This window comes from Mus musculus, chromosome 3 (genome assembly GCF_000001635.26).
Source record: "Mus musculus strain C57BL/6J chromosome 3, GRCm38.p6 C57BL/6J".
In the NCBI taxonomy this organism is placed as follows: domain Eukaryota; kingdom Metazoa; phylum Chordata; class Mammalia; order Rodentia; family Muridae; genus Mus; species Mus musculus.
The window spans coordinates 118941726-118967714 of NC_000069.6; the positions used below are offsets into that span (position 1 = coordinate 118941726).

At 38.7% G+C, this 25989-nt stretch overlaps 1 protein-coding gene across 2 annotated transcripts in view; it reads left to right on the forward strand.

Moving 5' to 3' along the window:
• Dpyd (dihydropyrimidine dehydrogenase) overlaps window positions 1–25989 on the forward strand; it is an 870816-nt gene that overhangs the window by 379617 nt on the left and 465210 nt on the right. For both annotated transcript variants that reach the window (XM_011240318.2, NM_170778.3), the window contains exon 12: window positions 2426–2610. In XM_011240318.2, coding sequence (XP_011238620.1) covers window positions 2426–2610 — 185 coding nt within the window. The remainder of the gene's footprint in view (window positions 1–2425; window positions 2611–25989) is intronic.

Sequence of the window (25989 nt, forward strand, 5' to 3'; positions counted from 1 at the left end):
TTATATTTCATGTCAAAGCAGTATCCTCAATATAAATTTCAATAGCTTCACAACTTAGGTCTTTCATAGGTGTTGTATGGAATAATAACTAAAACTTAATCTTTATTTTGCTCCTTCTCAGAGTGTAATCCAGTATTTTTGAGGCTATTTCTGTCAAAAATGCTATTAAATGTATAAAGGGGACCTGGAATTGATTTCCATTTTAAAACTTTCTTAATTTTAGTCTTCTATTAGGGCTAGAGTGTATCTAACTTTTAGATTTTATATATGATTTTATATATGATTATTTACAGTTACTGGCCTATGTTTCTACGATGTATTGTATGTGCTGTTCAATGACGATACATTATGCTAGATTGAAGACTGGAGCCATAGTCAGTATTGATGCTCTTCTTGCAGCTCAAGTAACTGTCAACAGATGGTAGTGATGATCTGTTATGCAATGGGGAACAATGAGAAAGGTCTCCTTTCATCTGACCTTTAAAGACATTAGAAAAATCTCAAAATGCCATTCTGCATTGAAAATAATTACATGAATATTTAATTTTACTCTTGATGAAAGGCGAAATAGCATAAGAAATACAAATAGCAGATTTTAAAATAGAAACCTGACTGTGGTAGCTATATATCTTGTGGACTCTCTTATTCACATACCCATCAATCCAGCCAAGTATTTTCTAAATTTCAAGTATTGTCTCACACACAGTAATACAGATGCAAGACACATATACGCGTTTCTGTTTCTCTGGGCTCTACATACCTGTAAATAAAGCATAACTGCACTGGCCCAAGAATAACTATCTAGTCCTACTTTATATAGAATGTAACATGTATAAAACAAGGTTCATTTTTAATCACTTTTAAATATTCTTGCACGTGAATGTGATATATTTACATCATTTCTACTCCTCTCTCTTGGGCCAGCAACTTAGTCTGACATTTTTGTCCCTTTAGCCATTTAGGAGCCACTGCTCCTACATGAACTTATTTAGGGCTGGCCACTTTAAATTGGGGAACATATCAGAGGTCTCATGTCCTGGGGAAAACTAAATGATTCTGACTACTTTCAGGACTGCTTGTAGCTCATCATTGAGGGCTCTAGCCTTGTGATATATTCTCTAACCACATTGGCATGTTGATTGCTGTTATAATTCTCTTCAGATCTTATTTCGACAGCATCATTGTTGAAAATTCATGGCTATAGCTTCCCCGTGATCTCCAGAAAACACATTTTCTGATCTTCTGGCTCATACATTCTATCTGGCCCTTCAGTCTTAGGAATACGGATTGTGTTGTAGATTCACTAGCTGAGGCTAGGCACTCTTGGTCACTTACTCTATGAGTGTGAACAAGATTCTTTTTATGGTATCTCATTTTTTATATATCTTGGTGGGGGAATAATTAGTTTTTTGTGTTTGGACAGCACTTTTGTCTACATTTGGTTACTTTACTATATAGTTGATTCATTTAACAATGTAAATTTCTATTCCAGGATCTCTCTCTCTCTCTCTCTCTCTCTCTCTCTCTCTCTCTCTCTCTCTCTCTCTCTCTCTCTCTCTCTCCCTCCCTCCCTCATCTCCCCCACAGTAAAAATAGTTCTTTTGTCCATATCTAGATGCTGTATTTAAAAATCATGACATGCCACATATAGATAACATATGACCCTGAACTCCAGCATATTTTTACTAGCATAGGGGCTCTTCATCTTCCAGACAGCCTTCCTCTTTCAATTCTCACAACAACAACTGCAGAAAAAATTCAACTATATAATTTTCTGTAAATTATCCCAACCCTTTCCACAACATTATAGATTACTAGAGAATTCATTTAGCAAATAATTATATAAATATATTAAGAGAATTTTCACAAAGAACTGAGGATAATATATGCATTTGCTGGCCTTTATAAACAAAGGAAACACTTATTTTGAATCTGAAGCAGATACATACCTGAGTCAAATTGTTTAACAATAATGCTAAATAATTTGGTGACAGTAGAATTTTCCCATTTTGCTTTATAAAGTGTCTTGTTATGAAAAGAAGAAACTAGCTCTGCATCCCAATCCATGGATCAACTATACAATTTCACCTTAGCAACCAGGGACATTATTGGGGTGATGTGAATGGTAACAGCTTCCTGGATGAGCACATTTGAGGAAATTCAATTATATGGATTTCAAATAATTTCTTCATAAATTCAGCTCTCATTGTATAGTGAACTAGATACTTGATACTGCCCAACTCTTTTAATTTCCACATGTGAAGTATGTTTTTATAGTTTAAATAGTGAACTATTGAAGAAATTCACTCTGGTATTTCAATTAACTTATAATCTTTTCTAGTTTATTTAAAACAGTTGCTTATATGCATAGAATATAGTATACATATTTATATACAAATGTCTATTGTCTTTCCCCTTTTTTCAGTGAAAGAAGCATTGAGTCCCATCAAGTTTAACAGATGGGGTCTCCCAGAAGTAAATCCAGAAACCATGCAAACCAGTGAACCATGGGTGTTTGCAGGTGGTGATGTTGTGGGTATGGCTAACACCACAGTGGAATCTGTCAACGATGGAAAGCAAGCTTCATGGTACATTCACAAGCACATACAGGTATGCATGTGTCATCAATAGCACATTTTTTTTATCATAAGTACTCTTTGAGTTTTGATATGAATCTAAGCTGGTTCATGTGCCTATGTGAGTCCACACTGGGAATCCTGTCTTATCTCTTTCTGACTTATTGCCTTGGCTTGGGTTTCTTAATGAACCAAGAACTGGGTTGACAGCCAGAAATCTCCATTGAGCCTCCTATCCTTACTTTCTACCAAATGATGGGGTTATAGGCACATGGAACCATCCAGCTATTTCACAAGGTTTCTGAGGAATTGAGCTCAAGTCCCCCATGCCTGCATGATGAGGGCTTTTACCCAATGGGTCATCTCCCTAACTCTGTATGAGCATTTTAAGAAGCTGTATATATACATATCAAATATGTACATATATATGTTTTACTTGGCTACAACTTTTAACATGAAGACTGGGTAGAAAAATTATTCAGCTGATTGAAAATGCATTATGTATTTCTATTAGTGTAGTGCTAGGAAGGTGAAACCTTGTTACAATATATTTGCCACAGCTTTAGTAAAGGAGACTGCATGTGTCGCATCTGATGGTACCCACAATGATAGGAGCTAGAATCTGATTCATAATGAAGCTATGCAGACTAGAAAGCTATTTGGTCTATCCACATGGACCAGATGAAGTCATATCCACCTCCAAAGTTTGTGTACATAAACCAGCAGAAAGCAAAGTATTGAAAATAGTCAGGTAAGTTGCTAGGTTTTTTAACTGAATGGTTTTATGATGAGATAGAACATGAAAAACTGATGAAATAGCAGAACAAGCTCTGGTACAGTGACTCTGTGGTGGAGGAGAAGAGAAAGGTTAAACAACTAAATCTTAGTTTGTACTTTTTGTAAATATTCTACTTTATTCTTATTCTACAATTTGATTAGATTTCCCCTTTATATAGAAGTGTTCCTAGATGAGTTCATTTTATTAACTTCAGTTTTAATCATTTTCTATAGTTTATTGTTTCTTTTATTTTTGAGATTAAGATATGATTACAAAATTTCCTCCTTCTTGCAAACCTTTGTATCTATCCTTTCATCATCTTTTTCAAATTCAGGGCCTTTTTTCATTCATTGGTAAACTCATACTCACTAACACACATACACACACACACACACACACACACACACACACATATATATATATATATGTGTGTGTGTGTGTGTGTGTGTGTGTATATATATATATATATATATATATATATATTCATAAATATGTGAATACAACCTACTCAGTTTCTTTCTCATTCAGGAAAAAAATACAGTTATTATAGACCCCCCTTGAATTTCTGCTTTTTGTTTGGTTTCCCTAAATGTTTGAACAATGCTCTTTTTCTTCTAGGTTAGGTTTCTCTACCCTTTTTCATCTTTGCCATGACCACTTCGTTTGTGTTTTCCTTTTTCATCTTATGCATTTCAGCCAGGCTGCCTTGTTTGGCCTTGTGTTTGTTTGTGTGTTTCACTCTTCTGTGTATCATGGTTTTTATGCTTGTCACTTATCTCTTCCCACCTCACCCAGAGCATTTTCAAGTAGCAGACCTTAAGATATTGAATGTAGACCATACCATAGTACCCCTGAAATTTAGGACTCACAAAATAATTGAAGTGAAGTATGGGCTTTGTAGTGAAAAAGATTGATTCATAAAAAATTTTACCATTGACAAACCTTAAATTTAAAAGTTGTCTAAAATATAGTCATAATTTAAAAGGGATTATCTGCACAAAAAGAGAGTAAAATAAAAGACTGTTTTAACAAGTAGAAGAATCCTAGGTCCCAGAAACAGCAACTTGGTGAGTAGTCAGGTTCCTGTCTCTGTAACGACGACAGGACAATGCTTACAAATCATATGGCCTTTGTTTGTTTTAAATGTAACTTTTCTTAAAAATTTTGAAAAACAAACAAACTAAACCTCACAGAGAAAGCTCCTAAAGACAGCGCCCATGCATGGGCAGTCTCTTGTTTAAACTGCTGTCCTTTGTCATCCTACATTTTAATTTACTTATTCCACTGTTATTTTTAGATTACTAGGAATTTTCACACACCACTTTCTTCTGTATAACTCCTTGGTCTCGATGCCCACATGGTCACTCTATTATCCAATTATATGCTGGATATGTTCACGTGTTCACACTTGTTGCTAATCTGTTTGTATATTTCAGTGTTTATCTTATTCATGGGGATTTCCAAACTCCAGCTGAAATCTGTTGCCTTTAAACTCAACATGCCTTCCCTAATCTGTCCCAGCTCTAGTTCTTGTTCCTATGTTCAACCCACTCCACAAAGACCCAGTTAGGAGGTTTTTTGATATTAAATTACACAGGCTAATAAAATTTCAATATTAAATTGGAACTCAACAAAATGCTTAGAGATTCTTAGTGATAACATTGAAACAAATGGAATCATATTTAATACTATACACATAGAAGTGATGTTTTGTTTAAAAAATTAAGAAAAAGTACCATTAAAAAAGACATATATCGTTTGGAGGCTAATTATGGGATGGATCATTGGATATGGCAGTCTCTAGATGGTCCATCCTTTTGTCTCAGCTCCAAACTTTGTCTCTGTAACTCCTTCCATGGGTGATTGTTTCCAATTCTAAGAAGGGGCAAAGTGTCCACACTTTGGTCTTTGTTCTTCTTCAGTTTCATGTGTTTTGCAAATTGTATCTTATATCTCACTATACTAAGTTTCTGGGCTAATATCCACTTATCAGTGAGTACATATCATTTGAGTTCTTTTGTGATTGTGTTACCTCACTCAGGATGATGCCCTCCAGGTCCATCCATTTGCCTAGGAATTTCATAAATTCATCCTTTTTACTAGCTGAGTAGTACTCCACTGTGTAAATGTACCACATTTTTTGGTATCCATTCCTCTGTTGAGGGGCATCTGGGTTCTTTCCAGCTTCTGGCTATTAAAAATAAGGCTGCTATGAACATAGTGGAGCATGTGTCCTTCTTACCGGTTGGGACATCTTCTGGATATATGCCCAGGAGAGGTATTGCTGGATCCTCTGGTAGTACTATGTCCATTTTTCTGAGGAACCGCCAGACTGATTTCCAGAGTGGTTGTACAAGCTTGCAATCCCACTAACAATGGAGGCATGTTCCTCTTTCTCCACATCCTCACCAGCATCTATCTGCTGTCACCTGAATTTTTGATCTTAGCCATTCTGACTGGTGTGAGATGGAATCTCAGGGTTGTTTTGATTTGCATTTCTCTGATGATTAAGGATGCTGAGCATTTTTTCAGGTGCTTCTCAGCCATTCAGTATTCCTCAGGTGAGAATTCTTTGTTTAGCTCTGAGCCCCATTTTTAAATAGTGTTATTTGATTTTCTGGAGTCCACCTTGTTGAGTTCTTTATATATATTGGATATTAGTCCCCTATCTGATTTAGGATAGGTAAAGATCCTTTCCCAATCTGTTGGTGGCCTTTTTGTCTTATTGACAGTGTCTTTTGCCTTACAGAAGCTTTGCAGTTTCATGAGGTCCCATTTGTCAATTCTCGATCTTACAGCACAAACCATTGCTGTTCTATTCAGGAATTTTTCCCCTGTGCCCATATCTTCGAGGCTTTTCCCCACTTTCTCCTCTATAAGTTTCAGTGTCTCTGGTTTTATGACACCATTGCATACACTAGCAAGCGTTGGCTGAAAGGACCCTGATATAGCTGTCTCTTGTGAGACTAGGCCGGGGCCTAGCAAACACATAAGTGGATGCTCACAGTCAGCTATTCGATGGAGCACGGGGCCCCCAATGGAGGAGCTAGAGAAAGTATCCAAGGAGCTAAAGAGATCTGCAACCCTGTAGGTGCAACAACATTATGAACTAACCAGTACCCAGGAGCTCTTGACTCTAGCTGCATATGTATCAAAAGATGGCCTAGTGGGCCATCACTGGAACGAGAGGCCCATTTGACACGCAAACTTCATATGCCCCAGTACAGGGGTATGCCAGGGCCAAAAAATGGGAATTGGTGGGTAGGGAAGTGGGGGGGAGGGTATGGGGGACTTTTGTGATAGCATTCTAAATGTAATTCAGGAAAATATGTAATAATAAAAAATATTTTTAAAAAAGACATACATTAGCCAGTGGTGGTGGCACACACCTTTAATCCAAGCACTTGGGAGGCAGAGGCAGGTGGATTTCTGAGTTCGAGGCCAGTATGGTCTACAGAGTGAGTTCCAGGACAGCCAGGGCTACACAGAGAAACCCTGTCTCGAAAAAACAAACAAACAAAAAAAGACATACATTAATACTTGAGAGTACATTTTTCTCTTCATAACATAGCAGTGTTATACATACCCACATTTAAATGTTTAGTCTTATGCTTTCTTTCCCTATTCATATCTGCATGATGCTATCTTTTTCTTTTTCTTCTCTTTTAATCCCCTCCTGGTCCACCCTCTGACTGTTCCAGATCCCTTATCTCCTCCACACCCTCTGTCTCCACGAGGATCCACCCACCTGCCCCCTACCCCACCAGTCCTCTAAACTCCCTGGGGCCTCCAGGTCTCTTCAGAGTTAAGTGCATTTCCTCTGACTGAATCCGGACCCAGCAGTCCTTTGCTGTATTTGTGTTATGGGCCTCACATCAGCTGGTTGGTATGTGCTGCCTGGCTGGTGGCCCAGCATTTGAGAGATCTCGGTGATCCAAGTCAGTTGAGACTTCTGGTCCTCCTACAGGGTCACCCTTCTCCTCAGCTTCTTCTAGCTTTCCCCTCATTCAACTGCAGCTTCTGTCCATTGGTTGGGTGCAAATATCTGCATCTGACTCTTTCAGCTGCTTGTTGGGTTTTCCAGAGTACAATCATGCTAGGTCCCTTTTTTGTGAGTGCTCCTTAGCCTCAGCAATAGTTGTCAGGCCTTAGGGCCTCCCTTTGAGCTGGTTCCCACTTTGGGCCTGTCACTGGACCTTCTTTTCCTCAGGATCCTCTCCATTTCCATTCCTGCAGTTCTTTCAGAGAGGAATACTTACGGGTCAGAGTTTTGACTGAGGATTGGCAACCCCATCCCTCACTGGATGCTCTTTCTGCTGGAGGTGGGCTCTACAAGTTCCCTCTCTCCACTGCAAGGAATTTCATCTAATGTCCCTTCCTTTGAGTCCTGAGAGTCTTTCAACTCCCAGATCTCTGGTGCATTCTGGGGGGTCCCCCACTCTCCTACCTCCTGAGGTTGCCTATTTCCATTCTTTCTGCTGGCCCTCAGAGTTTCAGTCCTTTTCCCCCACCCAATACCAGATCATGTTTCCCCTCCCCTTCCCCACTTCCCCTTTCTCTAGCAGGTTCCTCAGGTCCCTCCCTCCACTCTTGTGGTTGCTCCCCCACCCCCAGCCCCCACCCCCATTCCCAAATGGAACTGAAGCATGAAGCAACCTTACATTTTCTTTCTTTCTTTCTTTCTTTCTTTCTTTCTTTCTTTCTTTCTTTCTTTCTCTCTTTCTTTCTCTGTTCTTTCTTCTCTCTCTCTCTCTCTCTCTCTCTCTCTCTCTCTCTCTCTCTCTCCCTTCCTTCCTTCCTTCTTTCTTCTTTCTTTCTTTCTTTCTTTCTTTCTTTCTTTCTAATATCCACTTATTAGTGCGTACATACCATGCATGTAGTTTGGGGTTTGAGTTACCTCACTCAGGATATTTTTTAGTTCCATTCATTTGCCTGAAAAACTCAGGCTGTTCTTAATAGTTGAGTAGTATTCCAGTGTGTAAATGAACCACATTTTCTGTTTCCATTCTTCTGTTGTGGAACATCTGGTTTTTTCCAGGTTCTGGCTATCACAAATAAGGCTGCTATGAACATAGTAGAACCATGTGTAGAACCACCCTGTGGCATGGTGGGGCATCTTTTGGGTATATTCACAAGAGTGGTATTGCTGGGACTTCAGGTAGATCTATTTCCAATTTTCTAATGAAACTCCAGATTGATTTCTAGAGTGGCTGTACCAGTTTGCAATCCCACCAGCAATGGAAGAACGTTCTTTCTCCACATCTTCTCCAACATGTGTTGAAACCTGAGGTTTTGATCTTAGCCACTCTGATTGATGTAAGTTGGAATCTCAGGGTCGTTTCGATTTGCATCTTCCTCATGACTAAGGACTTTGAACATTTCTTTAGGTGCTTCTCAGTCGTTCCAGACTAGTGTCGTGAATTCTGGGTTTAGGTCTATACCCCATTTTTTTTATTGTGTTGTGTTTTGTTTGTTTGTTTGTTTTTTCTGAGTTCTTCTTGAGTTGTTTATATGCTTTGGATATTAGCCCTCTATCGAATGTGGTGTTAGTGAAGGGTTTTTTTTTATTTTGTTTTTTGTTTTTGTTTTTGTTTTTTTCCCAATCTGTAGGTTGCCGATTTGTCTTAATATGAAATTATAACTTGCTTTTCTGTTTCTGTAATAAAACATCCTAACAAAGACAAAACTGAGAACAAACTAGTTCAATTCAACTTAAACTTCCAGGTCACAATTCATCATTGATGTTAGTCAGGAAACTGAAACATAAACTTTAACCAAAACCAAGGGAGAGTCTTGCTTACTGGTTCACTCCCTTTTGTTTGTGCTCAGTTTTTTCCCAAATAAATACTTATTGAGCATTTACTAAAGGCTAGAAATAAAAAAATGGAAAAATAAAAATAGTATACAGAAAAATTTCAATATCCTGCAGACTATTGTTGTTGCTGTTAATCTAGTCTTCTCTCTTATATTACTTCCCAGCCACAGTCTCCCCTTTCTCCTCTCCCTGACCTCCATCCCTGATCCACTCCTCTTCCTTGCCCTTCACTAAAAAGGACAGAGCAGTTTTCTTAAATAGCTCACTCTCACCTGCCCAGGAATGATAGCACCCTTGGTAGGCTAGATCCTTCTACATTAATTGAATATCCAAAGCAAGAAAAAGTCCCAGAGTCATCACTATAGGCAATCCACACAAAGTCAGTCTCCTGGAGGAGACTACCCAAGTATTCTGAACAATGTCAAGTTGACAACTGAAGCTTTTAGGAGACCCACCTTTATTAACCTGATATACAAACACCCCAGGTTAGGCCTGTGTTTTGTTGTTTCTTCTATAGATATGTTAAAATTTAAATATAAACTACAATATAATTTAAACATCTGACAGACTTTAAACATTGCAATGCTTTAATTTTATTTCATTTGAACTTCCAAATCACCAGACATCATTGAGGGAAGCCAGGGAAGGAACTTAAGCAGAAGGAATGCCTTTCTTTGACTCATGCTCAGACAATATTTGTATACAGCTCAAAACCACTTGCCTTAACATCGTGCATCCCACAGTAGTCTGGGCCCTCCCACATCAGAAAACAATCAAGGAAGTGTCCCACAATCAGGCCTACAGGGCAGTCTGATCAGAGCTCTAGTTGAGACAGAACCAAGAGATAATGCTTATAACATTTCATATTATCATTGTAAATAATTTTTTTCTTCTGTAGTGTTCTGCAAGATTTTTTTAAAAAAGAATTAATGTAAAATATATGAGTATTGTCTAATAATGATATGGCTGTCCCTTTAAATGATTAAAATATTCTGATTAGCATGATAATTATAAATATTTACTGGGTACAATACAGCATTTCCATATATGTACAATACATGAATCAGGATCATTAATGATTCTATCACCTGATCATTTTGTGTGGTAGTCAACTTTAATCTCGTACATCTTTTCATTGTATAATTAAATATTGTGACTTCTGTCCCTCTCACAATGCTATAAATCACTAAAATATATTTCTTTCTAGTGATTTTGGGGCACTTTGATTTCTCCTCTTCTCCCAAACTTTACTGGTACTGCCACTAGAAACTTTTATTTTTACATAGAGATAAACATGAAAAAACCCTCACTCTGGTACTTTATAATGTTTTTTTTATATATATAATTTTTTTTATTTCATCTTTTAACTCCCCTAAATCTGAGAAGATTTCACTTAAAAACTAAATAAGCGGCAGCTCCATTTTCGGCTCCAGACAACCGGCCACCTTCCAAGTCAGAGCACAGCTGTCCCCCCGGCCCGAGAGGCTTCTGCCCCAGCTTCCGCGGGAGCCACCTTGGTTCCGGGACTCCACTGAGGGCAGGCTGCACAGGTGAGGGTGTGGAATACAGAGGCCAGCAGTTTCTGGGACAGGCGAGAGCCACAGACCTTCTGAGGCGGCGCCATTTTCGGCTCCAGACAACCGGCCACCTTCCAGGTCAGAGCACAGTTCTCCAGACAACTGGCCACCTTCCAGTTCAGAGCACAGTTGTCCGCCCGTCCAGAGAGGCTTCTGCCTCAGCTTCCGCGCGGGTGCCACCTTGGTTCCCGGACTCTGCAGAAAGTAATCTACACAGGTGAGAGTGTGGATTACTGAAACAACAGCTTCTGTGACAGGCCAAAGCAACACAGCTTCGGGGAAAGATCCTGTTTTGGGCCTTCATCTTTGGCCAGGAGGAGGTCCAAACACCAGATAACTGTGCACCTTCCCTGAAAGAGGAGAGCTTGCCTGCAGAGACTGCTCTGACCACTGAAACTGAGAGGAGAGAGCTAGTCTCCCACATCTGCTGATAGAGGGTAACAAAATCACCAGAGGAACAATCTCTAAACAGAGACAACTATAACAACTAACTCCAGAGATTGCCAGATGGCGAAAGGTGAACGTAAGAATCCTATTAACAGAAACCAGGACCACTCACCATCATCAGAACCCAGAATGCCCATTTCACCCAGTACAGGGCACCCCAACACACCTGAAAAGATAGACCTAGATTTAAAAGCATATCTCATGATGATGGTAGAGGACATCAAGAAGGACTTTAATAACTCACTTAAAGAAATACAGGAGAACACTGCTAAAGAGTTCAAGTCCTTATAGGAAAACAGGAAAACACATCCAAACAGGTGATGGAAATGAACAAAACCATACTAGACCTAAAAAGGGAAGTAGACACAATAAAGAAAAACCAAAGTGAGGCAACGCTGGAGATAGAAACCCTAGGAAAGAAATCTGGAACCACAGATGGCAGCATCAGCAACAGAATACAAGAGATGGAAGAGAGAATCTCAGGTGCAGAAGACTCCATAGAGAACATCGGCACAACAATCAAAGAAAATACAAAATCCAAAAAGATCCTAACTCAAAACATCCAGGAAATCCAGTACGCAGTAAGAAGACTAAACCTACGGATAATAGGAGTGGATGAGAATGAAGATTTTCAACTCAAAGGACCAGCAAGCATCTTCAACAAAATTATTGAAGAAAACTTCCCAAATCTAAAGAAAGAGATGCCCATGAACATACGAGAAGCCTACAGAACTCCAAATAGACTGGACCAGAAAAGAAATTCCTCCCGACACATAATAATCAGAACAACAAATGCACTAAATAAAGATAGAATACTAAAAGCAGTAAGGGAAAAAGGTCAAGTAACATATAAAGGCAAGCCTATCAGAATTAAATCAGATTTTTCACCAGAAACTTTGAAAGCCAGAAGAGCCTGGATAGATGTTATACAGACACTAAGAGAACACAAACTCCAGCCCAGGCTACTATACCCAGCCAAACTCTCAATTACCATAGATGGAGAAACCAAAGTATTCCATGACAAAACTAAATTCACCCATTATCTCTCCACGAATCCAGCCCTTCAAAAGATAATAACAGAAAAAAACCAATACAAGGACGGGAACCATGCCCTAGAAAAAACAAGAAGGTAATCCCTCAACAAACCTAAAAGAAGACAGCCACAAGAACAGAATGCCAACTTTAACAACAAAAATAACAGGAAGCAACAATTACTTTTCCTTAATATCTCTTAATATCAATGGTCTCAATTCCCCAATAAAAAGACATAGACTAACAGACTGGCTACACAAACAAGACCCAACATTTTGCTGCTTACAGGAAACTCATCTCAGAGAAAAAGATAGACACTACCTCAGAATGAAAGGCTGGAAAACAATTTTCCAAGCAAATGGTATGAAGAAACAAGCTGGAGTAGCCATCCTAATATCTGATAAGATTGACTTCCAACCCAAAGTCATCAAAAAAGACAAGGAGGGGCACTTCATACTCATCAAAGGTAAAATCCTCCAAGAAGAACTCTCAATTCTGAATATCTATGCTCCAAATACAAGGGCAGCCACATTCATTAAAGAAACTTTAGTAAAGCTCAAAGCACACATTGCACCTCACACAATAATAGTGGGAGACTTCAACACACCACTTTCACCAATGGACAGATCATGGAAACAGAAACTAAACAGGGACACAGTGAAACTAACAGAAGTTATGAAACAAATGGACTTAACAGATATCTACAGAACATTTTATCCTAAAACAAAAGGATATACCTTCTTCTCAGCACCTTATGGTACCTTCTCCAAAATTGACCACATAATTGGTCACAATACAAGCCTCAACATATACAAAAATATTGAAACTGTCCCATGCATCCTATCAGATCACCGTGGACTAAAGCTGATCTTCAATAACAAAATAAATAATAGAAAGCCAACATTCATGTGGAAACTGAACAACACTCTTCTCAATGATACCTTGGTCAAGGAAGGAATAAAGAAAGAAATTAAGGACTTTTTGGAGTTTAATGAAAATGAAGCCACAACATACCCAAACTTATGGGAAACAATGAAAGCATTTCTAAGAGGAAAATTCATAGCTCTGAGTGCATCCAAAAAGAAACTAGACAGAGCACACATTAGCAGCTTGACAACACACCTAAAAGCTCTAGAACAAAAGGAAGCAAATTCACCCAAGAGGAGTAGAAGGCAGGAAATAATCAAACTCAGGGGTGAAATCAACCAAGTGGAAACAAGAAGAACTATTCAAAGAATCAACCAATCAAGGAGCTGGTTCTTTGAGAAAATCAACAAGATAGATAAACCCTTAGCCAGACTCACTAAAGGGCACAGGGAAAGCATCCTAATTAACAAACTCAGAAATGAAAAGGGAAACATAACAACAGATCCTGAAGAAATCCAAAACACCATCAGATCCTTCTACAAAAGGCTACACTCAACAAAACTGGAAAACCTGGATGAAATGGACAAGTTTCTCGACAGATACCAGGTACCACAGCTAAATCAAGACCAGGTTAATGATCTAAACAGTCCTATATCCCCTAAAGAAATAGAAGCAGTCATTAATAGTCTCCCAACCAAAAAAAGCTCAGGACCAGATGGGTTTAGTGCAGAGTTCTATCAGACCTTAAAAGAAGACCTAATTCCAGTTCTTCACAAACAATTCCACAAAATAGAAACGGAAGGTACTCTACCGAACTCATTCTATGAAGCCACAATTACTCTGATACCTAAACCACAAAAAGACCCAACAAAGATAGAGAACTTCAGACCAATTTCCCTTATGAATATCGAGGCAAAAATCCTCAATAAAGTTCTTGCTAACTGAATCCAAGAACACATCAAAACAATCATCCATCCTGAACAAGTAGGTTTCATCCCAGGGATGCAAGGATGGTTCAATATACAGAAATCCATCAATGTAATCCAGTATATAAACAAACTCAAAGACAAAAACCACATGATCATCTCGTTAGATGCTGAGAAAGCATTCGACAAAATCCAACACCCATTCATGATAAAAGTCTTGGAAAGATCAGGAATTCAAGGCCCATACCTGAACATGATAAAAACAATCTACAGCAAACCAATAGGCAGCATCAAAGTAAATGGTGAGAAGCTGAAAGCAATCCCACTAAAATCAGGGACTAGACAAGGCTGTCCACTCTCCCCCTACCTATTCAACATTGTACTTGAAGTCCTAGCCAGAGCAATTAGACAACAAAAGGAGATCAAGGGGATACAAATGGAAAGGAAGAAGTCAAAATATCACTTTTGCAGATGATATGATAGTATATATAAGTGACCATTAAAATTCCACCAGAGAACTCCTAAGCCTGAAAACAGCTTCAGTGAAGTAGCCGGATATAAAATTAACTCAAACAAGTCAATGGCCTTTTTGTACACAAAGGATAAACAGGCTGAGAAAGAAATTAGGGAAACAACACCCTTCTCAATAGTCACAAATAATATAAAATACCTTGGCGTGACTCTAACTAAGGAAGTGAAAGATCTGTATGATAAGAACTTCAAGTCTCTGAAGAAAGAAACTAAAGAAGATCTCAGAAGATGGAAAGATCTCCCATGCTCATGGATTGGCAGGATCAACATTGTAAAAATGGCTATCTTGCCAAAAGCAATCTACAGATTCAATGCAATCCCCATCAAAATTCCAACTCAATTCTTCAACGAATTAGAAAGGGCAATCGGCAGATTCATCTGGAATAACAAAAAACCGAGTATAGCAAAAACTCTTCTCAAGGATAAAAGAACCTCTGGTGGAATCACCATGCCGGACCTAAAACTGTACTACAGAGCAATTGTGATAAAAACTGCATGGTACTGGTATAGTGACAGACAAGTAGAACAATGGAACAGAATTGAAGACCCAGAGATGAACCCACACACCTATGGTCACTTGATCTTTGACAAGGGAGCTAAAACCATCCAGTGGAAAAAAGACAGCATTTTCAACAAATGGTGCTGGCACAACTGGCGGTTATCATGTAGAACAATGGAATTGATCCATTTCTATCTCCTTGTACTAAGGTTAAATCTAAGTGGATTAAGGAACTCCACATAAAACCAGAGACACTGAAACTTATAGAGGAGAAAGTAGGGAAAAGCCTCGAAGACATGGGTACAGGGGAAAAATTCCTGAATAGAACAGCAATGGCTTGTGCTGTAAGATCGAGAATCGATAATTGGTACCTCATAAAATTGCAAAGCTTCTGCAAAGCAAAAGACACTGTCAATACGACAAAAAGGCCACCAACAGATTGGGAAAGGATCTTTACCTATCCCAAATCGGATAGGGGACTAATATCCAATATATATAAAGAACTCAAGAAGGTGGACTCCAGAAAATCAAATAACCCCATTAAAAAATGGGGCTCAGAGCTGAACAAAGAATTCTCACCTGAGGAATACCGAATGGCTGAGAAGCACCTGAAAAAATGTTCAACATCCTTAATCATCAGGGAAATGCAAATCAAAACAACCCTGAGATTCCACTTCACTTCAGTCAGAATGGCTAAGATCAAAAACTCAGGCAACAGCAGATGCTGGCGAGGATGTGGAGAAAGGGGAACACTCCTCCATTGTTGGTGGGATTGGAAGCTTGTACAACCACTCTGGAAATCAGTCTGGCGCTTCCTCAGAAAATTGGACATAGTACTACCGGAGGATCCAGCAATACCTCTCCTGGGCATATATCCAGAAGATGTCCCAACCGGTAAGAAGGACACATGCTCCACTATGTTCATAGCAGCCTTATTTATAATAGCCAGAATCTGGAAAGAACCCAGATGCCCCTCAATAGAGGAATGGATACAGAAAATGTGGTACATTTACACAATGGAATACTACTCAGCTATTAAAAAATGAATTTATGAAATTCCTAGCCAAATGGATGGACCTGGAGGGCATCATCCTGAGTGAGGTAACCCAATCACAAAAGGAACTCACACAATATGTACTCACTGATAAGTGGATATTAGCCCAGAAACTTAGAATACCCAAGATATAAGATACAACTTGCTAAATGCATGAAATTCAAGAAGAAGGAAGACCAAAGTGTGGACACTTTACCCCTTCCTAGAAATGGAAACAAAGCACCCATGGAAGGAGTTACAGAGACAAAATTTGGAGCTGTGACAAAAAGATGGACCATCTAGTGATTGCCATATGCAGGGATCCATCCCATAATCAGCTTCCAAACGCTGACACCATTGCACACACTAGCAAAGTTTTGCTGAAAGGACCCAGATATAGCTCTCTCTTGTGAGTCTATGCTGGGGCCTAGCAAACACAGAAGTGGATGATCACAGTCAGCTATTGGATGGATCACACGGCCCCCAATGCAGGAGCTAGAGATATTACCCAAGGAGCTAAAGTTAACTGCAACCCTATAGGTGGAACAACAATATGAACTAACCAGTACCCCGGAGCTCTTGTCTCTAGCTGCATATGCATCAAAAGATGGCCTAGTCGGCCATCACTGCAAAGAGAGGCCCATTGGACTTGCCAACTTTAGATGCCCCAGTACAGGGGAATGCCAGGGCCAAAAAGGGGGAGTGGGTGGGTAGGGGATTGTCGGTGGTGGATATGGGGGACCTTTTCGATAGCATTGAAAATGTAAAGAACATCCCTCCATGGCCTCTGCATCAGCTCCTGCTTCCTGACCTGCTTGAGTTCCAGTCCTGGCTTCCGTGGTGATGAACAGCAGTATGGAAGTGTAAGCCGAATAAACCCTTTCCTCCCCAACTTGTTTCTTGGTCATGATGTTTGTGCAGGAATAGAAACCCTGACTAAGACAAATTGGTACCAGCAGAGTGGGGTATTCCTGTGACAACCTGACCATGTTTTGGGGAGGACTGTGGAAGGACTTTGGAACTTTGGGCTTGAAGATCCATCCGTTGTTAAAAGCTCTGTCATATGTTGTGTAGGAGCTTGGAAGATAATGTTGAGAACACTGCAGAAGAGGGAGGTCTGGTTTGTGAAATTTCAGAGGGAAAATTAAAGACTCTTTTCAGGGCCATTGCTGTTTTGATTGTGAAGATTCTGTAGTTCTGGTTAGCTGGGGCTGAAGAATCAGCTGTGATTAACAAGATACCAGAACTACTAAAGCAAAAACTTTGCATTACTGGGACTTTATTATTTAGGAAAATACCTAATAAAAAAATTAAAAAAATACTAAATAAGCATTTCATTTAAACTTTCACTTACTCATAAAAGAAATAAACATTTAATATGATGAACAGAAATGTGATTCCTTTTTAAATTACATGTGTTTTAGGAATGACAGTATTTCAAATACTAACAATGTAGTGGTTAGTAAAAATTTTGGATTTTCCTGAAGGATTCAACACAACAAACTAGGTATTGAATTACATTTTTAAGACCTAATTTAGATGGAAGTTAGGTTCAGGTGATGTTAAGTAGAATCAACACTGTACCTTTTTGCATGGTGTTAGATATATAATGGTAAGTTCTTCTACCATGGTCTTCAGAAGTGAAAGCAAGCACAGTTTCTTTTTTCCATGCAGTTAGAATGTACTTCTAGTATCCACAATCTCTGTTGAAAATGACCCTAACCTCCAAATCCAACCCTTCATCACTAAAGCACTCATCCTTCTAGGATTTGAGATTGATTCTGATTTCCTCACTAAATTCCTTACAGTGTCTCCCCTCTGCATTCAAGTTAAAGCTCAACCTCTTTGATACATGATGCTGATTATAAATTATACACAGCAGACCAAAACTTCTTTTGTGTCTGGGCCCTGCTCACAGGACTCTACTTGTCCTGTTACATCTGACACTTTTTTTTCTTTCAAAAGATAATTTTATTTTTTTTTTTAAAAAAAATTTACTGTTTTGAAAAAATAGTTTATTACATATTTTCTCTATTTACATTTCAAATGTTAATCCCTTTTTTGGTTTCCCTTCCGAAAATCTGCTGCTACTCCATCCCCCAAACGCTTGCTCACCAAACCACCCACTCGCACCTCTCCACCCTAGCATTCCCCTACACTGGGGCATTGAGCCTACACAGGACCAAGGGCCTCTTCTCCCATTGATGCCCGATAAGGCCATCTTCTGCTACATATGCAGCTGGAACCATGTGTACTCTTCAGTTGGTGGATTAGTCCCTGAGAACTCCAAGAGTACTGATTGGGTCATATTGTTATTACTCCTATGGTGCTGCAAACCCCTTCATATCCTTTGGTTCTTTCTCTAGCTCCAAAGTGTGGAGCAGAGACTGAAGAAAAGGCCATCTAGGGACTGCCCCACCTTGGAATCCATCCATTATACAGTTACCAAACTCAAACACTATTGTGGATGCCAACAGTGCATGCTGACAGGAGCCTGATATAACTGTCACCTGAGAGTCTCTGCCAGTGCCTGACAAATACAGAGGTGGATGCTCGCAGCCAACCATTTGACACTTTTTAAAGGGGTACATCATACCACATTTATGATTGGTACCCACATAATAGCCACTCTACATACACAGTGCTGGATATAGTTGTCTCGTTTTAAATGTTAAAAAGAAGAATATATCCATCTATTGAATGTGAAAAATATACAAAATGACAGAATTAATTTCTATTAAATGAGTGAGATGTCTCATAAGTTATGAGCATGCACTGCTTTTGCAGAGGACCAAAGTTCAGTTCACCGCAACCACAGGAAGCACCTAACAACAACCTGTATCTCCAGCTCTGTAAGATCTGACACCCCTGCCTTTAGTATGTGCCTCACATGTGTGCACCTTCATACACATGCACACACAGACAAACAGACACACACACACGCACACATACACATAATTTAAAAAGTTAAAGAAGAAATAAGGCTAAATACTTGCTATACGATGGACTCATTGTGATTCTAAATAAATGGTATATTTATGGTTCTATTTAAGAGGAACTTTTGAGGGGCTGGAGGGAAGTGTTTTTCTAAGGATTAATTTTCTCTCTCTCTGTCTCTGTCTCTCTCTGTCTCTCTCTGTCTCTCTCTGTCTCTCTCTCTCTCTCTCTCTCTCTCTCTCTCTCACACACACACACACACACACACAAATTAATCTTTAAAACCTTACTTGCCTTTGTTTCAATTTATCCTTTAGAGAACTGTCACACTGGATAATATATTTTTAATGATTTCATACATGCATTACCTTATGAATGAATGCATACTGTCACTGCATTTGTGCATATATAATTTCTTTGACGTATATTTTTAGATAAATGCAGTTATTAAAAGACTTCCTTGTTTGGGTTTCAATTATTCTCATAATTTTCCAAAGAGAGCTTCACTTAAGTCTCATTAGTTAATTTCCTCAATTACCATTTATTGAGAGCCAGCTGTGGGGCTAGCGCTTGACCCTGGGAAAGCACCAAAATCAGTAGAGGGGAGGCAGACCATACTGCTTTATACATTTGGTCTTGGAATTGAAGGGAAATTTTTAAAGCTATTTCTAATATTTAGAAATCAATCATTGGCAATTTGTGCTGTTCTCCCAAAAGACATGGCTGTCTCAGGGATGAACCAATTATAAATAGATGGATGGATTGATAGATAGATAGATAGATAGATAGATAGATAGATAGATACATAGATAGATAGATACATAGATAGATAGATACATAGATAGATAGATTTAGCTTTCTTGCTATGATTGGACTATTCAAAAGACTAGACTATGCTGAAAGAACTTCTGAGAGCTTCTTACTGTTGAGCCTGCTCTGCATCTTTGTTGTTCGTATTATTGTTGTAGGTTATTAGATAAAATTATATCTGCTTCTTTAAAACAATATGATAAAAATATACAATAGGAGATATGTTCTTAAAATTCTAAAATACACACCTAAAAAGGTTTAAGATATTAGTATCTGAAGATTGAAATAGGCTATTAAAAATAATTATACAAACATTTATTTAGCCATTTATTTGATTGACCATGAGCATCATTTGTTTATGTGCTATTCATTCATTAATTCCATAAATCATGTATCCTAAAGTGTTATCACTTACAGATAATCCTAATCAGTAGGTTCATACATCTAAACTAAAATATAAAACTTGCTATTAAGATAACAAAGTCGGAGCCTGGCGTGTTGGTGCTCTCCTTTAATCCCAGCACTTGGGAGGCAGAGGCAGGGAGATTTCTGAGTTTCGAGGCCAGCCTGGTCTACAAAGTGAATTCCAGGACAGCCAGGGCTACACAAAAAAAACCTGTCTCAAAAAAAAAAAAAAAGAAAAAAGAAAAGAAAGAAAGAAAGAAAGAAAAAGAAAGAAAGAAAGAAAGAAAGAAAGAAAGAAAGAAAGAAAGAAAGAAAGAAAGAAAGAAAGAAAGAAAGAAAGAAAGAAAACAAAATCAGGGGTGAAGAATGGTTCAGTGGCTAAGAGTACTTGCTGCTTTTCCAGATGACCTGAGTTCAGTTCCCAGCAGCCACACCGGGCAGTGTCCTACTGCTTGGTGCTCCAGATCCAGGGAACCTGGTTTCCAAAAATGTACACAGATGTGATGATAAACATAAGGATAAACATAGATACAGAAGTAAATAAATTTACTTGAAAAATATTGAAGCATTGTAAAGAGATCAGCTGTAAAGCTGAAAGTCTACTAAAGTGCAAGCAAGCATTGAACAAATAATGGTAAGGGATAGCATGGACAAGTGCTTGTGAAGGTCAAGCTGTGGAAGCTGCAAAGAACCCAGAAACACCATAGCAAACATGGGGGGGGGGAGAAAGAGAGACAGACAGACAGACAGACAGACAAACAGACAGACAGAGAGACAGAGACAGAGAGACAGAGAGAGGGAGAGAGAATTTCAAAATCTAAAACTGATGTAACTTTAAAAAGAAGAATAAAATAATCAAACTCAGGGCTGAAATCAACAAAGTGAGAACAAAAAGAACTATACAAACAATCAACCAAACCAGGAGCTAGTTCTTTGAGAAAATCAACAAGATAGATAAAATCCTAGCCAGACCAACTAGAGGGCACAGGGACAGTATCCTAATTAACAAAATCAGAAATAAAAGGGAGACATAACAACAGAATCTGAGGAAAACCCCAAAAAATCACCAGATCCTACTACAAAAGCCTATACTTGACAAAACTGGAAAACCTGGATGAAATGGACAATTTTCTAGACAGATACCAGGTACCAAAGTTAAATCAGGATCAGGTTAATGACCTAAAGAGTCCTATATCTCCTAAAGAAACACAGTCATTAGTAGTCTCCCAACCAAAAATAGCCCAGGACCAGATGGGTTTAGTGCAGAGTTCTATCAGACCTTCACAGAGGACTTAATTCGAATACTCCTCAAACTATTCCACAAAATAGAAACAGAAGGCACTCTACCCAACTCATTCTATGAAGCCACAATTACTCTGATACCTAAACTACACAAAGACTCAACAGAGAAAGAGAACTTCAGACCAATTCCCCTTATGAATATCAATGCAAAAATACTCAAAAAATTCTCGCTAACCAAATCCAAGAACATATCAAAATGATCATCCATCATAATCAAGTAGGCTTCATCCCAGGGATGCAAGGATGGTTCAATATATGGAAATCCATCAACATAATTTAGTATAAAAACAAACTCGAAGACAAAACCCACATTATAGTCTCATTAAATGCTGAGAAATTATTCAACAAAATCCAACATCCTTTCATGATAAAAGTCTTGGAAAGTTCAGGAATTCAAGACTCACACCTAAACATAATAAAAGCAATATATGGCAAACTAGTAGTCACATCAAACTAAATGGTGAAAAACTGGATGCAATCCCACTAAAATCAAGGACTAGACTAGGCTGCCCACTATCTCCCTACCTATTCAATATAGTACTTGAAGTTCTAGCCAGAGCAATTAGACAACAAAAGGAGATCAAAGGAATACAAATTGGAAAGGAAGAAGTCAAAATATCACTATTTGAAGATGATATGATATTTTATATAAGTGATGGCAAAAATTCCATGAGAGAACTCCTAAACCTGATAAACAAGTTCAGTGCAGTAGCTGGATATAAAATTAAATCAAACAAATGAGTGGGTTTTCACTGATTTCACAAAGGATAAACAGGCTGAGAAAGAAACTAGGGAAATAACACCCTTCAAAATTGTCACAAATAATATAAAATACCTTGGTATGACTCTAAGGAAGTGAAAGATCTGTATGACAAGAATTTCAAGTCTCTGAAGAAAGAAATCAGAGAAGATCTCAGAAGATGGAAAGATGTCCTGTGCTCATGGATTGGCAGGATCAATCTAGTAAAAATGGCTATCTTGCTGAAAGCAATCTACAGATTCAATGCAATCCCAATCAAAATTTCAACTAAATTCTTCACAGAGTTAGAAAGGAAATTTGCAAATTAATATGGAATAACAAAAAATCTAGGCTAGCAATAACTATTCTCAACAATAAAAGAACCTCTGGTAGAATCACCATGCCTGACCTCAAGCTATACTACAGAGCAATTGTGATAAAAAAAAAAGCATGGTACTGGTACAACCACAGACAGATAGATCAATGGAACAGAATTGAAGATGTAGAAATGAACCCACACACCTATGGTCCCTTGATCTTTGACAGAAGTGGTAAAACCATCCAGTGGAAAGACGACAGAATCTTCAACAAATGATGCTGGCTTAACTGGTGGTTAGCATGTAGAAGAATGTGAATTGATCCATTCCTATCTCCTGGTACAAAGCTCAAATCTAAGTGGATCAGATAACTCCACATAAACCCAGAGACAGTGAAAGTTGTAGAGGAGAAAGTGGGGAAGAGCATTGACGATATGGGCACAGGGAATAGATTCCTGAACAGAACAGCAATGGCTTGTGCTGTAAGATCAAGAATCGACAAATGGGACCTCATAAAATTGCAAAGCTTCTGTCAGGCAAAGGTCACTGTCAATAAGACCAAAAAGGCAACCAACAGACTGGGAAAAGATCCTCACCAATCCTAAATCCGATAGGTAGCTAATATCCAATATATATAAAGAACTCAAGAATTTGGACTCCAGAAAACCAAATAACCCTATTTAAAAATGGGATTCAGAGCTAAACAAAGAATTTTCAACTGAGGAATGGCTGAAAAGCACCTGAAAAAAAAATGTTCAACATCCTTAATCATCTGGGAAATGCAAATCAAAACAACCCTGAGATTCCACCTCACACCAGTTAGAATGACTAAGATCAAAAACTCAGAGAACAGCAGATGCTGGTGAGGATGTGGAGAAAGGGGGACACTCCTCCATTGCTTGTGAGACTGTAAGCTGGTACAACCACTCTGGAAATCAGTCTGGCAGTTTCTCAGAAAATTGGACATAGTTCTACCAAAAGATCCAGCAATACCACTCCTGGGCATATACTCAGAAGATGCTCCAACTTGTAATATGGGCAAATGTTCCACTATGTTCATAGCAGCCTTATTTATAACAGCCAGAAGACGGAAAGAACCCAGATGTCCCTCAACAGAGGAATGGATACAGAAAATGTGATACATTTGTATAATGGAGTACTACTCAGCTATTAAAAACAATGAATTTATGAAATTCTTAGACACATGGGTGGATCTGGAGGATATCATTTTGAGTGAGGTAATCTAATCACAAAAGAACACACACGATATGCACTCACTGATAAGTGGATAGATATTAGCCCAGAAGCTCAGAATCCTTTTTAGAGGGGGGAACAAAATACCCGTGAAAGGAGTTACAGAGACAAAGTTCAGAGCAGAGACTGAAGGAACGACCATCCAGAGACTGCCCCACTTGGGGATCCATCTTATAAACAACCACCAAACCCAGACACTAAGCAGATGCCAACAAGGGTTTGCTGACAGAAGCCTGATATAGCTGTCTCCTGTGAGGCTCTGCCAGTGCCTGGCAAATACAAAAGTGGATGCTCACTGTCATCCATTGGACGAAGCACAAGGTCCCCAATGAATCAGCTATTGAAAGTACTCAGGGAGCTGAAGGGGACTGAAGCCCCATAGGAGGAACATCAATATGAACTAACCAGTACCTCCTGAGCACCTTGGAACTATACTACCAATCAAAGAAAACATATGGTGGAAGTTGTGGCTCTAGCTATATATGTAGCAGAGGATGGCCTAGTAATGGGAGGAGAGGCCCTTGATCCTGTGAAGCCTCTAGGCCCCAGTATGGGGGAATGCCAGGATCACAAATAGGTGGGTTGGGGAACAAGGGGAGGGGATAGAGCATTTTCGGAAGGGAAACTAGGAAATGGGATAACATTTGAATTGTAAATAAAGAAAATATCTAATAAAAAAGAAAAAGAAGAAGAAGAAGAAGAAGAAGAAGAAGAAGAAGAAGAAGAAGAAGAAGAAGAAGAAGAAGAAGAAGAAGAAGAGGAGGAGGAGGAGGAGGAGGAGGAGGAGGAGGAGGAGGAGGAGGAGGAGGAGGAGGAGGAGGAGGAGGAGGAGGAGGAGGAGGAAGAGGAGGAGGAAGAGGAAGAAGAAGAGGAAGAGGAAGAAGAAGAGGAAGAAGAAGAAGAAGAAGAAGAAGAAGAAGAAGAAGAAGAAGAAGAAGAAGAAGAAGAAGAAGAAGAAGAAGAAGAAGAAGAAGAAGAGGAAGAGGAAGAGGAAGAGGAAGAGGAAGAGGAAGAGGAAGAAGAGGAAGAGGAAGAAGAAGAAGAAGAAAGGTGACTAGATAAGGTTTTGCATGTTGTTTCCTGTCCAAATAAACCCCAAAGAAGGGTACCAGTTGTCTGGGATGCAGAACAGTACACATCAGGTGTGGGGACTGAGAAAAGCTCATATTTTCTGTTTAGACACAGGAACACCTCCCTTGGGCTGTCCCAAGTGTTCTCTGCTTACTCTGTCAGCCCTGCACTTAGCAGCATTTTCTGATTTCATCAAAATCTAAAGCAGGGACTAATGCAGGTCTTGAAGACATACTATATGGGGAAAGGACAGGGAAAGTTCTGTAACTACACCAGCTCTAGAGTAGGATGAAAACATCCAGCTCATACATTTTCATCTGAGGCATACAGCATGGTCAAAAGTGTTCACGTATAGAAGTGATGTGTCAGGTCTGGTGTAGACGTGGTGAAAATGTGGTATCTTTTCAACATTTTCCTCTCTTATAAGTCATTATTTTACAATACCAAATTTGTTCTTCTTTTGAAAATGTACAAAAGCAAATCCTACCATGTGCTCCAGTCTGTTGAACTCACATTGCAAGGATTCTTTGTCTTTTGGGGCACTGAAATATTCTAAGATAATGCAATATTTTATTAAAAGCAAGTGTACTGACTCTTCATTAATTGCTGCACTGATAAGTGGTCCAACAAAATGCCATCTTAATTGTTTCTAATGGGTTGATATCTGGGAAGCTCAGATAGACTTGAGCTTTTTTTCTGGCAGTTGAATAAGAATTTCTAAATATTCTGGATAATGATAAGAGTATCCAAAGAGAAAGTACAAAAACTGAAAATTGAGTAATTTTTAGAGCTTGAATTTGATTTTCATGCTTTATTTTCATATTCAATCAAATTCTTTAAAGTGTATGTGAAAATTCTTCCTTATTAGGGAACAATTTAACCACAATTAATGATCAATCCATCATAATGCATTTTTTGGTGTGTGTTCTTAGTGAACTTACCATAATGTTTGAATTCAAGTCTTAACCTTCTGATATAAGTTAAGAGGAATAAGATACAGTTTTATTTTCACTAGTACGTTTTTTAAGCAGCTAAGCAGAGATCAAGGCTTATTAGAATTACTTCAGAGGACT